The sequence below is a fragment of the Callospermophilus lateralis genome, chromosome 8, assembly GCF_048772815.1.
Source record: "Callospermophilus lateralis isolate mCalLat2 chromosome 8, mCalLat2.hap1, whole genome shotgun sequence".
Taxonomy (NCBI): Eukaryota; Metazoa; Chordata; class Mammalia; order Rodentia; family Sciuridae; genus Callospermophilus; species Callospermophilus lateralis.
Window position 1 is genome coordinate 116,120,851 of NC_135312.1, and position 18,192 is coordinate 116,139,042.

Sequence of the window (18,192 nt, forward strand, 5' to 3'; positions counted from 1 at the left end):
TAAAAGAGGACACAGTGATTAGTCACTTGATTCAGAGTTTTTCCATAAAATAAAAGCAAACCAGAAAAGTTAACCATGTGAATGCTTATGAAGAAAGTACGGTAAAATAAATGTAATGAATGATGTGCTCAAAATATGCTTTCTTGAAATTCAGTAATATATGCTACATATTGACCCTAATCTAATCACAAAAAGCAGAATTTGGTGAAAACACCTTTATAGGGAAGTTTGGGGAATATGGATTGTTGTGGTGGAAGAGGAATGGAAACAATATCAGCTTGGTGTTCAGCTCCTGCTGGTTTAGTTTAATAGAATTTAGGATATCATGAGGAATGGGGAAATACCTTCTTGCCCTATTCCATGTATTGCTAGAATAGAACCCAGTGCCTCATATATACTAGGCAAGGGCTCTACCACTGAGCCACAACTCCAGCGCTTGTATTAGATTTTTTTTTTTAGTTGATTATCACTCAGCCATTTTGTTTTCCCCTTTTACTTCATTTAGAGAAGCTCCAGTAATTTTGTGAGTCACTGGGACTTAATTATACTGGGATTCAGAACTGCTAATCAAATGCACTATGGTCAAAGACTGCCCCAATCTCCAAACTACAACCTGACTCTGTTTAGAGGATTTTGATGGGGAATTTTATAGAACTGTGCTTCTCAAACTTCAATGTGCTTATAAATCACTGCAGATTTCTCATTCAATAGATGGGGTGAGGCATGCAATTCTATATTTCTAGCAAATTTTCAGGTATTTTAATAATAGTTTTCACTTATTCTGGGCAGTTTAAATAAACTGATATATAACTCTAAATATATCCTGAATCAGATCCATATCAGGAGGATTGTGAGTTCAAAGCCAGCCTTAGCAACAGTGAGATGCTTAGAAACTCAGTGAGACCCTGTTTCTAAATAAAATACAAAATAATGCTGGGGATGTGGCTCAGTGGTCGAGTGCCCCTGAGTTCAATCCTTGGTACCAAAAAAACCCCAAGCATTTTCTTGTGAAAGTTGATTAGTGAGTATAACTGATCAAAATATATATATATATATATATATATATATATATAAACACTATCAAAAAATGAAATAGAGGGGCTGGGGTTGTGGCAGAGCGCTTCCCTAGCATGCATGAGGCACTATGTTTGGGTCCTCAGCACCACATTAAAAAAAAAGGGGGGGCATTCTGCTTATCTAGAACTACACACACAAAAATTTAAAAATGAAATATAAGACTTCGGTTGTGGCTCAGTGGTAGTGTTTGCCTACCATGTGTGAGGCACTGGGTTCGGTCCTCAGTTCCACATAGAAATGAATAAATAAATAAATGGTATTGTGTCTGTCTACCTCTAGGGAAAAAAATTAAAAAGAAATGAAATAGAATTGTGGTGAATGTCAAATTTGCCTGGGAAAATTTACATTATGAATAGAGCAGCATATTGAGTTTGAATCCCAGCTTTCTCCTACTTGTGTGATCAAAGTAAAGATACTAAATATTTCAATTTCCCCTGAAAAAAGTTGGAAGTAAGATATATACTATGAGTAATCTTGGTGGAGATTGTAGATAACACACAGAATACCCACACTAGGCTCTAATTGTTAGTGATTATAAATTAGTTCTGTGTTGCAGCTTCAAATCACTCAGACAGTAAGTATATAAACCTCAGAGTAATCAAACTCACCATTTAGAATGACTTCACATTCCAATTAATCTCAAAAAATACCCAAATGCCCAAGATGAAATTTAAATTCATTTTTTTAAAAATATTACGCTGTTTATAGCCAAATTGTTTAGTAATAAATTCCCAGGTGGCTACTTTCATGTCAAAGGGGGAAACATATTCTAAAGCAAATAATCAATACACACACACACACACACACACACACACACACACATACACACATACACACACACACACATCAGCTTCCACATCAGTATGTTCATAAGCATATCAAAGTGCACCCAAATGATAAAATGAAAACTCATTTTTTCAACCTGTGCTTTAAAGTTTTAATTCCAGCTAGTAAAAAAAAAATTAGTCTCATGAATTTATAAATGCATGGAGTTTAAAACTGCAGAATAAAGTAACTCACAGCTGGCAGAAGCTGTTCCCTCACTTGGCATTCTTTTCAGAACACATGCAAACCACAGGAACAATTCAGAGCCATGGAGCCGCCTAGGAATTTTTGATACACCTGGGAAACTCAGAATCCCCAAATCTTTCTTTTTATCAAAAGGCAAGGTGTTCATTTAAAGCTCAAGAAATATTCCTACCATATTATTTTAAATTTTTCTCTTCATCAATCATACATACACACACACACATACACACACACAAACTTTTATATATACAAATACACATAAATGGTATAAAATAAAGGCCTACAAAGCTTAAGGAGTAGAAGAGTTTATGTCTTTTTCTTCTCTTCATATCCATTCTCCTTAATTTTATGTCAAATGTTCTTTTGTTTTTTCATTTAAATATATGTATATCCTTAATTAGTACTTTATTCAGTTTTTCTTGTTTTTAACATTATGTAAATGGAATCATAATGTCTTCATTCTCTTTCTGCTTAACAATATATTTTTAAGAACTGTCAATCTGTGCTAATGTGGATGTGTGCCCCATGGTTCATTCATTTACTTCAGTATACAATACCCCATGGAATGAACACACTACAATTTAATTATCATTTCTATTGCTAAGGGTAATTTGGCTTTTAAAAAATGTTCTCTTTTGAACAGCTATGCTATAAGCATTCTTCTACATGTCTCTGTGCAAGAGTTTCTCTAGGGCAAGCATTCCCAACATCAACAGGAACCTGCATCCTGATGCATCAAGCATCCAGAATGGGCTAATGATAAGCCAGGATATTGACTCCTGCCTTCCTGAGGCCAGGCGGGCAGGGCGGTAGTGGGAGCTTAGTAAGTATTCCTTGACTAAATAATTGCTTTCCTGTAGCAATAAGCAGCTCCACTGTTTCCTCCACCAAGGGCTCTTAATATCCCCAACCATGCAGTGACTGTGTTGGCCAGAGGGCATATGGTAACTTCATCAGTCTATAGCAAGAAGTTTTCCACTCCAAAAAGCAGATTATGGAATCCGTATTGCTTCATATGCTTGAAAATACTCGCCAAATTGCCACTTTTGCCAATATGGCAGATATAATATCATATTTGTTGTGATTCTAGTAATACACATTTTGGAAATGACCAGAAAAGTTGAGGAGTTTTTCCTGGGTCAACATTATTTCTTTTTTGTTGTGCTTTTAAAAAAAAGAAAAGTATTTGGGGGCATTTCTTCCATTTTATTTTGTGCTTTGTGTAACTTTCATTTTGTGCTTTTTTATTTTCCTCTTTCTTGCCTTTTGTTTCAAATTGATTGACTTATTTCCCTCTCTTATTCCTACCTCTTATTCTTTTTTTTTAAAGAGAGAGAGAGAGAGAGAGAGAGAGAGAGAATTTTTTAATACTTATTTTTTTTAAGTTTTTGGTGGACACAACATCTTTATTTTATTTTTATGTGGTGCTGAGGATGGAATCCAGCGCCCCATGCATGCCAGGCGAGCGGGCTACCACTTGAGCCACATCCCCAGCCCCACTACCTCTTGTTCTAATTTTTCTTCCTATTAGTTGAGCATATATATTCTTTTAACTTTTCATAAGTGCTCAATCTATTGATTTTAATGCATACATTTCAGTTAAAGTATCTTTACTTTCTTCCCTTCCCATACAAAAATGGTAGATTGCCTTAACCAGTAGAAGTTTTTTTCTCATTTTTTTAACTTTCACAAATTAGAAACAATTATTTTCTTAAATTGCATTGTTCAAGTTTACCAATATCTTCACTATTTTTTTTATTACATCTCAGGCATGTAGGATAATTTTCTTTCTAAATCTACATCCTCCTGGAAGTACCTTAAGGAAGAATAAGTTGGCGGAAAACTTCAGTTATTGTCTACTTATTTTTTCTTCTTTTTCCCATACCTTCTTATCATACTGAAGTTATTTTTGTCTTCTGACTGCCTTAGCTGCTGAGAAAAAGCAGATATTTATCCAGTTAGCCCTCTTTTGTCTGTAGTAATCTATCTATACTCTGCTTCAAAGGGCTTCTTTTCTCTGTTTTTCTTCTTCTTTTCTTTTTTTTTATAATGAAGTAAGTGTGCTTCTGTTTTTATTTATTCTGAATGACTTTTGTCAGGATACCTAAATGTGAAAATTCTTTGGAATTATTTCAGCAATTCCAAAATAAAAACAGAAACTCACCTTTATCTTCAAATGGTGTCTCTCTTCCATTATTTTCTTTTAAAACTCTAATTAAAACTCTTTATAAATTCTAGTTAAAAATATGTGCTTCTTCCAGTTACTTGTGATTGCCCTTTTCCTTTTTCCTCTTTCAGATCTGTCATCTTTCTTTCATTGCTTGATCATGAATTTTTCCTCTTTATCTTCTAGATTATTGTCGCTTTGTTATATGTGTCTATTCTTCTCTTTTGCTATTCACTGAGCTTCCAATTTCAATTATTATGGTTTTCATTTTTAGAATGCCTGCTCATTTTCCACATATGTTTGGTCAGTTCATAATTTATTGATTCTTTCAGTATATTTCTCTAATCACAGAAATGGAAGCTCCTTCTTATATTCTGTTGATAATAATTACAGTGGATGCCATCTTTGAGGTTCTGAATGAATAGTTTGCTTTTCTCTGATTCCTTGATTTTATGTTTTCTCATACTCTTCTGATTTTTTAGCTCATTTTTCTAGTATTTTATTGTGAGAATTTTTTGAAGCCTAGTTTTCAGCTTTCAACTTCATTCTGAAAATGACTGATACTTATTTTTTTCCAGGTGTTTTAGGGCAGTACTAACTTGGGATTCCCTGTTCTAAATTTTAGCCATTTTTGTGGAGGGGGAGGTGATGCATTTCAGGTAAAAATGAATTGCGGCCCCAAATCCATGTAAGTTAAGTCTTGTCATTAGAAATTCCTAGAAAATAATATCTTGTCCTTTCCACCCAAAGCCAAGGCTATATAGCATGTGGTCTCACAGCGAAGCTCTGTCACTCTCATGGAAGCTTTTAAATCCTGATTTATGCTTTGAGGTTATTGTCCTCCCAGGTTTTATGAGAGACGTTCTTACATCTTATATATCATTCAAATTAATAAATAAAGGAAAAAGGATACATAATGGAATACTATTCATCCATAAAAAGGAATGAAATCCTGTCATTTGTGACAACATGGATAGAATTGGAGATCACCAAGTTAACCAGAATAAAGCTAAGACACATATCATATGGTCTCATTCATTTGTAGAATCTAAGAAACAAAATAAAACAAAACAAAAAAAAAATGGATCTTCTAGAAGTAATAGTATGGGTAGTTGGGGAGAGTAGGGAGGTGGGAGGGATGGGTAGAGGTTGATCAGCAGGAAACAAGTCATAATTAGAGGTTCTGGTGAGTTATTGCATAGTTGGGTGAGTATAGATGAGGATAATATACTGTATATTTCAAAAAGTTAGAATGTTTTCAACATAAAGAAATGATAAATGTTTGAGGGGATTGATACGTTTGCCTTGATTTGAACATAGTATATTACATAGTGTATACATATATTGAAATATCACATGGTACCCCATAAATTCGTGATTTTTGTTTTTATGCATCAGTAAAAAAATCTTAATTTAAATTTTAAAAATTTAAAAAGAGATAAAAAAACAAAACAAAAAACCCAGATTCTACGCCTTCAGGAATTGCCATATAATCCCCAAGGCAAAGAAAGGCTCTGGAACTCACGAAAACAGTAAATTCAGCATTTGATTATTTTGGGATAGAATGGAATTCTATTACTTTCCCATCAGCTCGACCACACATTATAAAAATATCTTTTACTTTGATTTTTTTTTAGAATTTATTTTTGTATTGTGCTGATTTGTTGGTATATCCTGGAAGCAGCTATCTCCTTATTCTTTATAAATCCTGAAGTCCTTCATAGGGTTCTTCTGTTGGGATCAGTTTTCCTTCATCCTCTGTTCAGCCTTTGTATTGCCTATGCTTAAAAACCTAGTTTTGATTTTTCATGGAGTTTAAAGAAATGAAAAACTGTTGTTTTGCTGAGTCATCATCTGCAGTCTCCCTTAGTCTGAATGGCTGTGGCTGTTACAGAATGACCAACGTTATCTTTGGACACCTTCTTCTCCGTAAACACATGCAAGGAAACATCGTACTTGAGACCACTTCCAAAGTAGGGGCTGGTTTGACTCTGTGAGCAGATTTGGGGGAATATACGTTTTTCCCATGAATATCACAACTTCCTAGGGTTGCTTATATGGTTTAAAAACCCTTCTGTGGTTTATGTGCATTTTTGGACACTCAGATTCAAGAATGCAAAGAGATTGACTTGTGAAAAATCCCAGAAAGATGTGTTTGATGCCTTCTGTTTCTCCATGTGTACAAATGATTGACATTTTTTTCTGTTTATGCCATTTTCCACACTAGAAGCAGTAGTGGTAAAAGGAATGCAGCTCACTGCTGTTTCATAGAAGGTGCTAGTGACATGACTGACTTCCACAGGCAAACACGAGCATTAATAGTCCAGCCTGGCAGAAAAATCTTTTCAGTTTATTTCACATGTTTTAATGTATAATTTTAATTTTATATGTATGTATTAGTAATTATTTTCTTTTCACAGTTACCTAGTTTTACAGAAACCTTTAATTTTACCTTGAACCATATATTTATGTAGGCTTCTGGTATGGTCACAGGACAGTTTAAAAATATGAAAATTCCTTGCTACTTAGAAAATGCCCCTGGCCACATTTGGGGGTAAAAGTGTTGAGGAATAGTATGCCAATTATAGATTACCTTTTTATAACAAACATACTCCAAAATTTTACACTTGTAATCAAATAAAAATACTTCTAGCATCAATATGCAGGATGGAAGACTACAGATCTATGGTTAATCAGTACAAGGATTTAATTATTAAGACTAAGAGGGAATTGTCACAAAGTTAAAAAAAAATCTAGAGAAGATTTTGAAACAGGATGGGAACTGATGGATTAGACAGCTGTTTTTCTAAAAAAGAAGCCTGAGGTATAGTAATATTGTATGAATTGTTAGAAGTAAGTTTGGTACTGGTTTATTCTGGGATTTGAGGAAATTTGTGGGAGAAACAGTCTGAAAACTGATTTGGGTGAAATCCATTCAGGTTGTTAAAAGTTTTGAAAATGTTGCTAGGAGAGTATTATTAATGACTTATATCTGCAGCCAAGTGTTCAGGATACATCTGAGATGAATTGCCCTGGAGAGAATAGGAACTTGAAGAGAAGTCGCAAGCAGGTATGAGAGAGGAGAGAAAGATTTTAAGAGGAAATGGAGTTTAAATATCAAGGTGGAATGGACTTGAGACTTGGATCTATTAGTATGTATAAGGCTAAGATTGAATCCTTAAAACAAAAACTGAAATTGACTTTTCAAAACAGAGACCAAAACCAAACAACCAACAAACAACAGCTTCTAGTTATGTTAAGTAGGAAGAAATATGCAGAGATGGAGAATGTGAAAGAATGACATCATCAAAGAAAATGGAAGACATCAAAAAGAACATCTTAAGGAAATCCTCAACAATGTTTGTCAAACTGTTTTACTAACAGCCTTCACATTTGACATTCTTCATTAGGGAGAACTTGCTAATTTAGTTAGTTTGGCCAAGAAGGAAGTTGTTGGGAAAAAAAAGAAAACAAAGATGGGAACCATAAATAGTAGTATCACATAAGGACAATGTTCTCCAAGCCAAACACATGACTTTATGTGAAAGTATGGAATGTAAATGTTAAAAATTAATTTCTGTAAGTCCTTACTATTTTTGTGGTCATAAAATATGTCATGGCACATCTTGAAGGGCAATAGTTAGAAGAAGTTCCTGTATCATGCTTTATTATCACCTATGTGTTACACATAGATTTTAAGAAGTTCAGTACTATTCTTGAGGGTGATTGTTCTCTTTGAAAAAGAATATATGATCATATGATCAGGGAATTCTAAATGTAACAAGTATTGAGATAATGCAAACCAATTTCAAGGTTCCTGTGTTCTAACATAACTGTGGGAGAAAGTTTAATCTTTACTCTAAAGAAATTAATGTCATGAAAGGAAGTTAACATATACAGTTAACATGGGGTCTGAGAGATCACTGTAAGACAGAATGAAGCTTAGCCCTATGAGATATTTATGATTTTAAAAAATATTTTTTAAAAAATAATCAGTGTTAATACTGAATATTTTGTAGTATAAACACAACTTTTTTCACATTCCATCTTTACACTGACCTTTTTATTTTCTAGGAATTTATAAAAGGAATGCTTTTGGCTTTAGTCAAATATACATTTGAAACTTACAGTGCAAAACTAAAATAAGCATTGTCCTTATGATATTGTGTGCATGCCATATTATCAAGAACCAAGAAACTTTCTGTCACTGATTTCTTATAGAGTTTGAGGGAGATAACTCAGCAACAACCTCAACCCCTAACTTTTTGCTGATTTATCAAGATTACTTTACATTTTTGTTCCCTATTTTTTCAAGTTACTGCATGTAAAATAATTGTCATGGACCATTATAAAGTAGATATACAATACATCAATGATTTTATGTATCAATGTTACCTTTGGATCCTACCAAATGCCCAGAGAGAGAATGGCTCACTTATTCTGAGGTCTGAATTGTCTTCCTGAATTGTTCCTTCTGTCATTGATAAGTATTGAACAATTATGTAAGAAAAATCCATATTGAACATTGTTGTGTAATTGTGATTGATGTTGTTGAAGTTAGTATGTGGTACCAGTCTTTTAAATGACATATGGAAAAAAATTTCACTAAAAATAAGATGGCTTTTCTTACTGACGTTGTGAATGCTAGAACTACTGTTTTTTTTTTTTCTCATTATTTTATATATTAGTCTTTCAGTGCTGTCTTAACCAAATACCACATTTTCAGTGGCTCAACCAACAGAAATTAATTTTCTTACAGTACTAGAGTCTGGAGGTCCAAGATGGAGGTGCCAGTAAGGTTGGTTTCTTGAGGCCTATCTATCTGTCTATATATAGCTTGGAGATGGTGACCATTTTTGTGTGTCTTCGCATGACTTTATCTGTGGTGTCTCTTCCTCTTATAAGGACATTAAACTTACTGGATTAGGGCCCCACAATTTTGACCTCATTAAGACCTTTTCTACAAATATAGGCACATTGAGGGAATTAAGGCTTTGATACATGGATTTGGGGTGAACCTGGTTCCATTTATAACAGTTTGGTAGCTAGAAATTTGAGAACCAAATCTGTCTGACACATAAAGTAATATCAGAAAATATTTGTCATTACTTTTCTACCTATATTTCCCCTATACCTGATTTTTTAAAGTTTCCTTTTTCATAGATACTGTATTTTTTGTAAACTGTTAAGTCTTTTTTTTTAAGACAGAGGACAAATAAGCAAATAAATAAATTATCATCTGTAATAGAATTTTAAGATATTTGCTTACTGAAACAATTAGTAGGAATTGTATTTCTGGGTGCCAGAGATGCTGGGGGAACATTTAGCAATCATACTCCTCTTGGCATACTTACAAATTTATATGTCTGGTTTATTTTATAATAGAGTATTTTTCCCTTTTGTAATATAACAGAACTTCAGTGGAATTAAAATTTTACAGGCAGTGAAGTAGTTTTTATTCTTATATCCACTCTTCTTTCTCTTATTCTAGAAAACTTCTGTGAAAAAAGAGCAAAAACCTATCATTCCGGAACCCAAGCCAGGATCCAGGTAAATCTTTTATATGACAGCAAAAAAAAAAAAGCATAAGTGAAGGTGCTTATTTCTAACATTGTCAGTGTACTTGCTGACTTTAGTGTCTGGGTTTGAAGAGGTTTAGGTAGTTAAGAGCTCAAGTTCTGATAGATGTTTTTCATTTTTGCCATTTTATTCAACTTAAGCAAAGAGAATAATACTTTTCTTCCAAGTATTTTGGTAATCCCGCAGGGGACCCAGCCTGATGGTATCTGGATTGATGCAATGTGAATATTATTGCCCATGTTTAATCTGATTTTTGTTTATTAGAAGTTATATGCCATAGTTCATTATTAGAAGTTATTTGCCATCTTCAGTGACTCTTCTAGGATTCTTAGGTTGTTTGTACTTTATATACCAAACTTATTGATAAATTTGTGAAAATCTACTGATTTTGTGAGATAGATTGGAGGGTGAAATGGAAAGAAGGATTACGAGAAGTTAATAGAGATGGATATTTCTGAAAAGGGTAGGATTCACACTTGTGTTTTTTATTCACTGGGAATATATTTATTTATTACTTATACATGGTTATAAGTTGGAAAATGTAAGGCATACTTGAAAGCACTTGGGAATGGCGACATATAGATGCTGGAGAAAAGTTGTTTGATTCTTGAAAGAAAGGATGTACAATGGATGAGATGCAGCTTTTTTAATTTGTTTAAGAATTTAAGAAGATATTCATGGTAACAGGAAAGCTCTAGTGCAGAAACAGAAGCTATTAATAAAAGAATCAAATGAAAAGTCTATGTATAGAAAATTTGGACAAACAATTAATTTGACCTAATTGACATTTATAGAAACTATATCCAACAACTGTGGAATATACGTGTTTTTCAAGGGCATGTGTAACATGAATTACAAAGAACAGAAAGCCACGAAATAGAAAATGGAGAAACAATAAAGCAATTAATAAAATAAAAATAGTTCTTTGGAAAAATAATAAACTTTGTAAACTCATAGCACAACTGACTTTAAAAAAAGAGTGAAAATGTGAATCCCAATTTTCACATAAAAGAGAAATCGTCTGTATCTATAGATATCAGAAGGAAAAAATCACAGTATGTGAAAATTTTCTTGCCAATTACATTCAACTAAGAGGTATTTTTTTAAAAGATAAAATAGCAAAACTGACATAAGAAGAAGTAGAGAATCTAAATAACCCATTTTGGGGACATTGGATGTTATCAAGAGCCTTTTCACAAATAGAGGTGGTTTAAAGAAAACAACTTTTAAGTGCCACATGTAAATTATGTCTAAAATATTGAATGGTGTTAAAAGCAACTTATTCACTTCTTTAAGTCTTTTGCCTACAAGTATTCTTTTGATTGGGACAGTTTTTTTTTTCCTTATTGGTGTTACTAACTTAAAATTAGTACAGCCCTATCAATGTTACATAATTGTGCAGCCTCAAAGATGAAAATTTATTGTACTGTCATTGTACTGTCGTTATTTGCCAAAACTCAGTCAGCTAATCTGAATTGTTAACATTTTTCCATATAGTCTACCATCTGTCATTGCAGGCATAAAGAGCTGTGGCCAAATTTTGCAGGGATCTCTAGCTGCTTTTTCTTGGGATATCTAAAATATTTTAGAGGATGAGGAATGAAGAGAATTTTAGAGATAACTTGATCCCATTGGTCTGTTTCCTTATTGAGAACAGTAAGATTCAAAAAGATAAAATGACTTCTTCAAGGTCACAAAGTAAAAGAACAGAATTGTTCTTGAATTCAACCCTCCACTCATAGTATAGTGAAATTCTTAGTTGTGCAGTTTTTATACCACTTGTATCTTAAATTTCAACAGGCTTTCTGATGATTACTTGCAAGATGTAAACTGAAAATTTACTTAGAATAGAATTATGGAAAAAAGAGAGAAAGAATAAAACCAAATGTGAAAATAAAACAGAGTAGTGAACAAAATAGAACTGTGTGTATTTGGAGATACACACACACAAACACACACACACACACATATCAGTAAAAGACACAAGCACATATTTAATATACGCATACACATGGGCATACTTTGTTGAAAATATTTAAGTGAATCATTCTCTTCTTTATTTGAAGTACTGTACCATTTGTTTCCTAAAAATTCCATGAAACCTTAGAATCCACATCTTGGGACCCTCTGTAACTTGGCCTGGAGGATTTTTTTTGTCGGAGAGGAATTTTCCATGTATTTTCGGCTAGAGGTCTCTTTAAAGCCTGTGTGAGGCAGAGTATATTATAACCTTCCATCAGTCATCCGTCAACTTCAATAAAGTGTTGGGCAGTTTCTAAAGTACTTTTTGCATTTCACGGGTAAAAACATGTCACACATACATTACCATTGCTGGGTTACAGTAAATACCAGAGAGTCTGTTTTCCCCCTTTCTTCTCAGTTATAGAAATAAAGAGATGATGGAATTAATTTACACATACCCACCAGCTTTGCGGGAACCCTCAACAGTTGGCAAATAGGGCTGGTTTATTCACCCACTCAGCAGTGATTTTTTAAGGAGGCAGTCACTTGACTGTTAAAAGGTGAGAGTGGGAAATTAGGCAGACTTCAAGTGCGGCTGCTGCATGGGTTTAGAATTTCTGCAACTGTGAGCACCCGCTCCTATTCCCAGTAGGGAATGGAATCTTTTGCCTTGTATGGTGATGAGTCAAAGTTCTGATTATTTCTGTCCTCATCTTCAGTCATCTCAAACCTGAAAGGAGAATGTTCACATTTATTTTGCTGTTCATCTTCCTGCTTCTTCAATGAAAATATTCATTTTAGTATTCAGAAAGGGAAGAAAAGAAAGTGCTCTACTGCCTACGTACATTTGTTTACATACAAGACTTTTCATTAACAGCATTATTAAACAAAGAGCTATAATGCTAGAATACCACATGTTGGAGATTAATGAGCTAGGTTGTAAAACCCACACAATGTATATTTGATTTTGTTCTGAAATATATACTTGTGTATTTTTATGAGAGAAAGATGATCATTTTGCCTTGAGTTTATGATTCCGCTATATAAATATCATTTTGTACACAAACATGCACAACATTTATAGAAAATAATTTTCATAGATGAGCATTTATAAAATGAAATTGTTTAATATCTGAGTGAAAGCCTTCATGTCCTTAATATTTCAATGTGAATGATGAATTTTGAAATCCTTTGAACTCCATAAGATTGTTGGAACTCAGAAGATTGTTGGAAATCCATAAGATTAAAATATGATTGAGAAAGCCCTCAACTACTTTTAAGGAAAAGGAAGTTTATGTTAAACTTATCAAAGAAAGCCTGTCAATCTCAGTTCAACCAGAATTGCCAAAGGAACATTTTTCTAACTTTTATTTTTGTAGTAAAATACTCAAAGCAAAATATCTGAAAGAATTGGAGTCAAATGATGCCATTCTTCCATTTTAGTTTTTTTAAGATTATAGTATAAACCTTGATTTATAGATTATAGTATACACCTTAATTTAGGTAAAGATTCCTCTGATTTCTTCCTTTCCTCTTTAATCTCTTTATTCACTTCTTTATATGTATTCCACATTTTCTTATTTTCATATGATATCTTTAGTGTAAAGCAGCAAAAGAACTCTATATGATTACATAAGGAGAACTAGAGTTCATTATCAATATTTAAGCAAAAACTGAATCAAGAGCTACATGGATTATGATTTAGTTTACTATTGAAATGATATTCATCTTTTATTTTGTATGAGATTTACTTTATATATAAACAATCTTCCATTTTGATTTGTTGAGAACCTCTAACTGTATTACAAAAGTCTTCATTTCTCTTCAGGTAAACTATTGCATTTCATGAATATATATTATTTATTTTGACATCCTATTGCAATGAGCTGTTAATCCTTTGCAGATTAATGTTATCAGTGATCATTTTTCCTTTTGTTCAACTTCCAAACCATTTTTAAAATGCCTGATTTTCAAGTATAGAATAGATCAATTGATGCATCTTTAATTCATAGAAAAAAAACTTACTATGTTGATTTGTAGTATTAAATCTGTAGTTTTTCTAAGATCTGAGGCTAGTCACCAGCTTTTCATCTTTTTAGTATTTCATTTGCTTCAATTCTAGATTTAAAAAAGTGTCAGCATTTAAATAGACCATCTCTGAAGTAATGTGCACTATTTTGATATTCTTAAGTTCATACTTTTTAAAAATTTATAATTCCAAAAATTCATATAATTCATGTAAATATGCAGATGAGGAATAGTAATATATTTCCTCCCTTATATATGCTTATTACACTTTTGCTTATTTTAATGGTATCTTTAATGTAAAGTATCAAAAGAAGTCTATATGATTAGGTAATAGAAATCGTAGTTTAGACACTCATACATATGTACGCATACTATTTGTAAGACCCCAGAAGTGAGGCTATTACATTTTGATTTATCTACTTGTCACATTTTCCTCTGATAATTAACACAGTATCTTTTCAAGAACCCCTCCACCCACCATTGCAAACTATTTAAAATAGCATATTCTACCCCGCCTTAACTAACCCTGCTTTATTTTTATTTTTTTTTTACCATCCTGCCTTCTCCGCAACCTCTACAATTCTCTTGTTTATTGTGATTACTGTTTACCTGTTTCACTAGAATACAAGCTCAATGAGGGCAGGAAAGTTTTCTGTTTTATTCACCAGTGTGCCCTCAATACTAGAACAGCATCTTATACATCATACTCTAAATAAATAAATAAACAAACAAACAAATGTTTAATTCATGGGTCGCATTTTTAGATAACTTCCCTGCTTTTGAAATGACTTTTCTTTCCCTTCTAGCCATGCATAGTTCTTATCTTAAGCTATAAAGAAGGCATCTTTGTTGGGGTATCCTATAACTACCTCTGAAAAGTGAAATAACTATGTACCCCCCTTTCCCAGCCTTCTCTCCTATATTCCTTATGTCAGTAATTATACTATACCTCTAATCACCCAAGAACCCAAATCAGTCTGTATATTTCCCAACTGTCTTTACAAAGATCATAAGAGAATGTTGAAAACGTCTTTCCTGAAATCAGACATATAAAAAATCATTTTCTATTCTAGCATTAGTAAAAGCAGAACCAAATTATAATTAAATTAAATTACAGGAAATGAATTTACAATAGTATGACTTATTCTTTTTGTGCTCATTTTCTAGCACCACCGCTTTATTCTGTCAGTCCTCACTCACCATCCAGCTGACAGCTAATAAATTCTGACATTAAACTCGCTGGACCGTACTTAGAAAATTTTATGTTTTTCCATTTTTGAAAGTGAGGACATTTGCCATTCTTCAGAATTCTCACATCATATTCATTCTCTGGTTTTTCAAAGGCAGCAGATCAACAGATGAATATGGAAAATTTTTTGCCTGAGCCCAGAAAATTTAACTAATTAAGAGAAGCTTCCGATTTATTTATGAGCTCCTTCCTTGGCTTAAGCTTCAGTTCTCCACTATCAGTATTCATTCTGTCCTTCTGAGTCTGATCGTCATTCTTTGGTGCAGTAGAATCAATACATCCTAAAATATTGCATTCCCAATAAACTCCCAGGTGATGCTGATCTGCTGGTTCTCAGACCACACTCTGAGGAGCAAATGTGAGGATTTATTTGACGGGGTCCAGTATCAACTCTCCACTCCTGCTGTCAATTCCTAGTGCAACTTGGATGCTTTCTGCTAGTTTGTAGAGACCTATTGTCAATCACCTTGATGACACCCCAGCTCCCTGATCTCTTGCTAGGAACAAGGCTTGGAAGATAGCTACCAGAGAACTGCATCCCCACACTCCACACAGTGCTACCATCTCCAAACTCCCATGCTGACCTCCAAGTCAAGAGCCACCATATAGCTACATCTTCCATCTCCTGGGCCTGCCTTTCTCAGGATTGCCTTTCAGTGAATAAGACAAAAAGGTAGCTAAGTTTAAAGCAAATAATTACCTCAGCCATCAATTTCTTTTCCCCGAGATCATTTTCTGGTGTTTAGTGTGACTTCTGTCCTTGTCCTCCATTTTCTCAGCTTTCCTGATTTTTTTCTGTTGCTGGCCTTCAGATGGCCTTCTTTCTCCTGCCTCTTCAGAAATTACTATTCCTTACTTATGACTATGGCCAAGCATTTTCAGCTTTGCCAATTGTGGAGTTTGCTGTCTTCCTTCTTCTAATCATCTTCTAATGAAGAGCTACATACCTAAACAGTAGCCCGTAGCTCTGAATGTGGCCACAGACTGACTTTGGTGAGAGTCAGCACCATTTGCTTTCCTAGTCTAGCCCAATGAGCTGGGAAAAAAAGCACTGGACTAGTAGGTGGGACACAGGACACCTCACAAACAGGTTATAATAGCTGAGCTCTCATTTAAAATTGACTTATAGCTTATTGGCTTTGGCTATAGGCTGAATTAGGGTTTTCTGCTTTCTTTCTTAGTGAGGAGATGTCCTGGATCCTAAAGGATTCTTGAGTCTCCTTTCTCACTCTTATTCATGGAAAAGTCATAATTCTACTAGGGTCTGCTGAAGGATGTAGCAATATTATGGTTTGGATGTGAGGTGTCCCCCAAAAGCTCATGTGTGAGACAATGCAAAAAGGTTTGGAAGAGAAATGACTGGGTTAGAGCCTTACCATAATCAGTGAATCAATCCTTGATGGGTAAAACTGAATAGTAACTGGAGGCAGGTGGTGTGTGGCTAGAGGAAGTAGTTAATTGGGGACGGGGTGGCTATGGGTTATATATTTTGTATCTGGTGAGTGGAATCTCTCTCTCTCTCTGCTGCCTGATGATCAGGTGAGCTGCTTCCCTTTGCCACACTCTTCTGACATGATGTCCTGCCTCACCTTGAGCCCTGAGGAATAGAGCCAGTCATTTATGGACTGAGACCTCTGAAACTGAGCCCCTAAAAAAAATTTTTCTCCTCTACAGTGGTTCTGGTCGGGTCTTTCAGTTGCCGTGGTGAAAAGCTGACTAAAACATGCAGAGAGTAAGGAAAACAGCTGACCATATGAAATGAAAAACTGGTAGAGAGGATGACTCGGCCTAGTACAAGGAGAGAGCCTTGTGGGTGTGACTCTTATATGAAATTAGATATAAAAGTCCGAGGAGTTGCAAGGTGAAGAGTGAGATGAGGAACAGAAGTTCTTGTGGCTCAGCACAGTAAAACTGTCCCTTAGTACATGGAGAATGAATGGAGTCTCAACTACTTTTTCTTATAGGAACTCTCAAAGAAGGTTGGTAGGGAGACCTAACCCTCCCTACTAAGGTGACAGAAACTTGGGGTTGGGGAGCAAAAATTCCCCAACCTACTCCAAGATGCTCTAAGATCTCTCCTCATTTCCTGTTTTGCTAATAGTGTTTGGCTGACTATCTTGTGATCTTCACTCTGTGCTCCAGCTTGATTATGTGATCCACTGGAAATGACAGTTCCTAAAACATAAATATGGCTTGAAATAAAATATCATATATAATATCAGAATTTGTTTTTAGGGGTGGAGCACTTGCCTAGCACGTGTGAGGTGCTGGGCTAGATCCTTAGCATCACATAAAAATAAATAAATAAAATAAAGATATTGTGTCCATCTATAACCAAGAACATTTTTAAAAAGGAAATTGTTTTTAGATTCAACTTAGGGGAATTTTTTTTCTATTATCTGAAGTCCTATAATCTGATGTCCCTATTCTAAGGACAAGGAATCTGAACAGGCACCAAATCTTCATTAATTCCACCCTTGAGCAAAGATGAGAGAGATGGATGGGAGTTGGTAGATAGAGCGAGCTCTGGGCCATAACTGACTAAAGTTTGGGTTGGAAGCAGAGGGATACCCCAAATGAAATAAATGACTGTACCAGGAGGAAGAGCAGACTAATTCATTATGTTCCCTATTCCATAGATAAGCTGATGAAAAATTGACAGCCTGGTCACTGTGCCACTGAAAATTCAGCTCCCGTTACACATTGGGCATGAACACTTTAGTCATTTCAGTTGTCTTAAGGATAATTTTTTGAGTGTCCTACCAGGAAAACATCAGATAAAATAAAAAGGAGCTTCATGTTTGGGTTAAAGAGGATTCCCTGAAAGTTCATCCTAGAATACCTGGATTACAAAGTCAGAATCAATTCAAGTTAGAACCAAAACAGTATTTCCTTTCTGGTCTTGCCTTTGTATTATGTGAAATGATCATTTCTTTTTAATTCATAATAAACAATGCTCCTTCAGCATGTTTATCTATACTAAGAGGAAATAAATATTTGTGTTTTCTCACTGAATTTGGAATTTAAAATTTCTATTGTGTTTTGAAGAAAATCTGTTGGAAAGCTGAAACCCAGCAGCAGCAATAACAATAACTTTTAT

General features: G+C 34.2%; 1 protein-coding gene across 1 annotated transcript in view; it reads left to right on the top strand.

Moving 5' to 3' along the window:
* The window catches only part of Iqcm (IQ motif containing M), a 316,123-nt gene that overhangs the window by 113,580 nt on the left and 184,351 nt on the right, over nt 1-18,192 (top strand). The window contains exon 7 of the mRNA XM_076864082.1: nt 9,765-9,823. Within this exon, the coding sequence (XP_076720197.1) occupies nt 9,765-9,823 (59 nt within the window). The remainder of the gene's footprint in view (nt 1-9,764; nt 9,824-18,192) is intronic.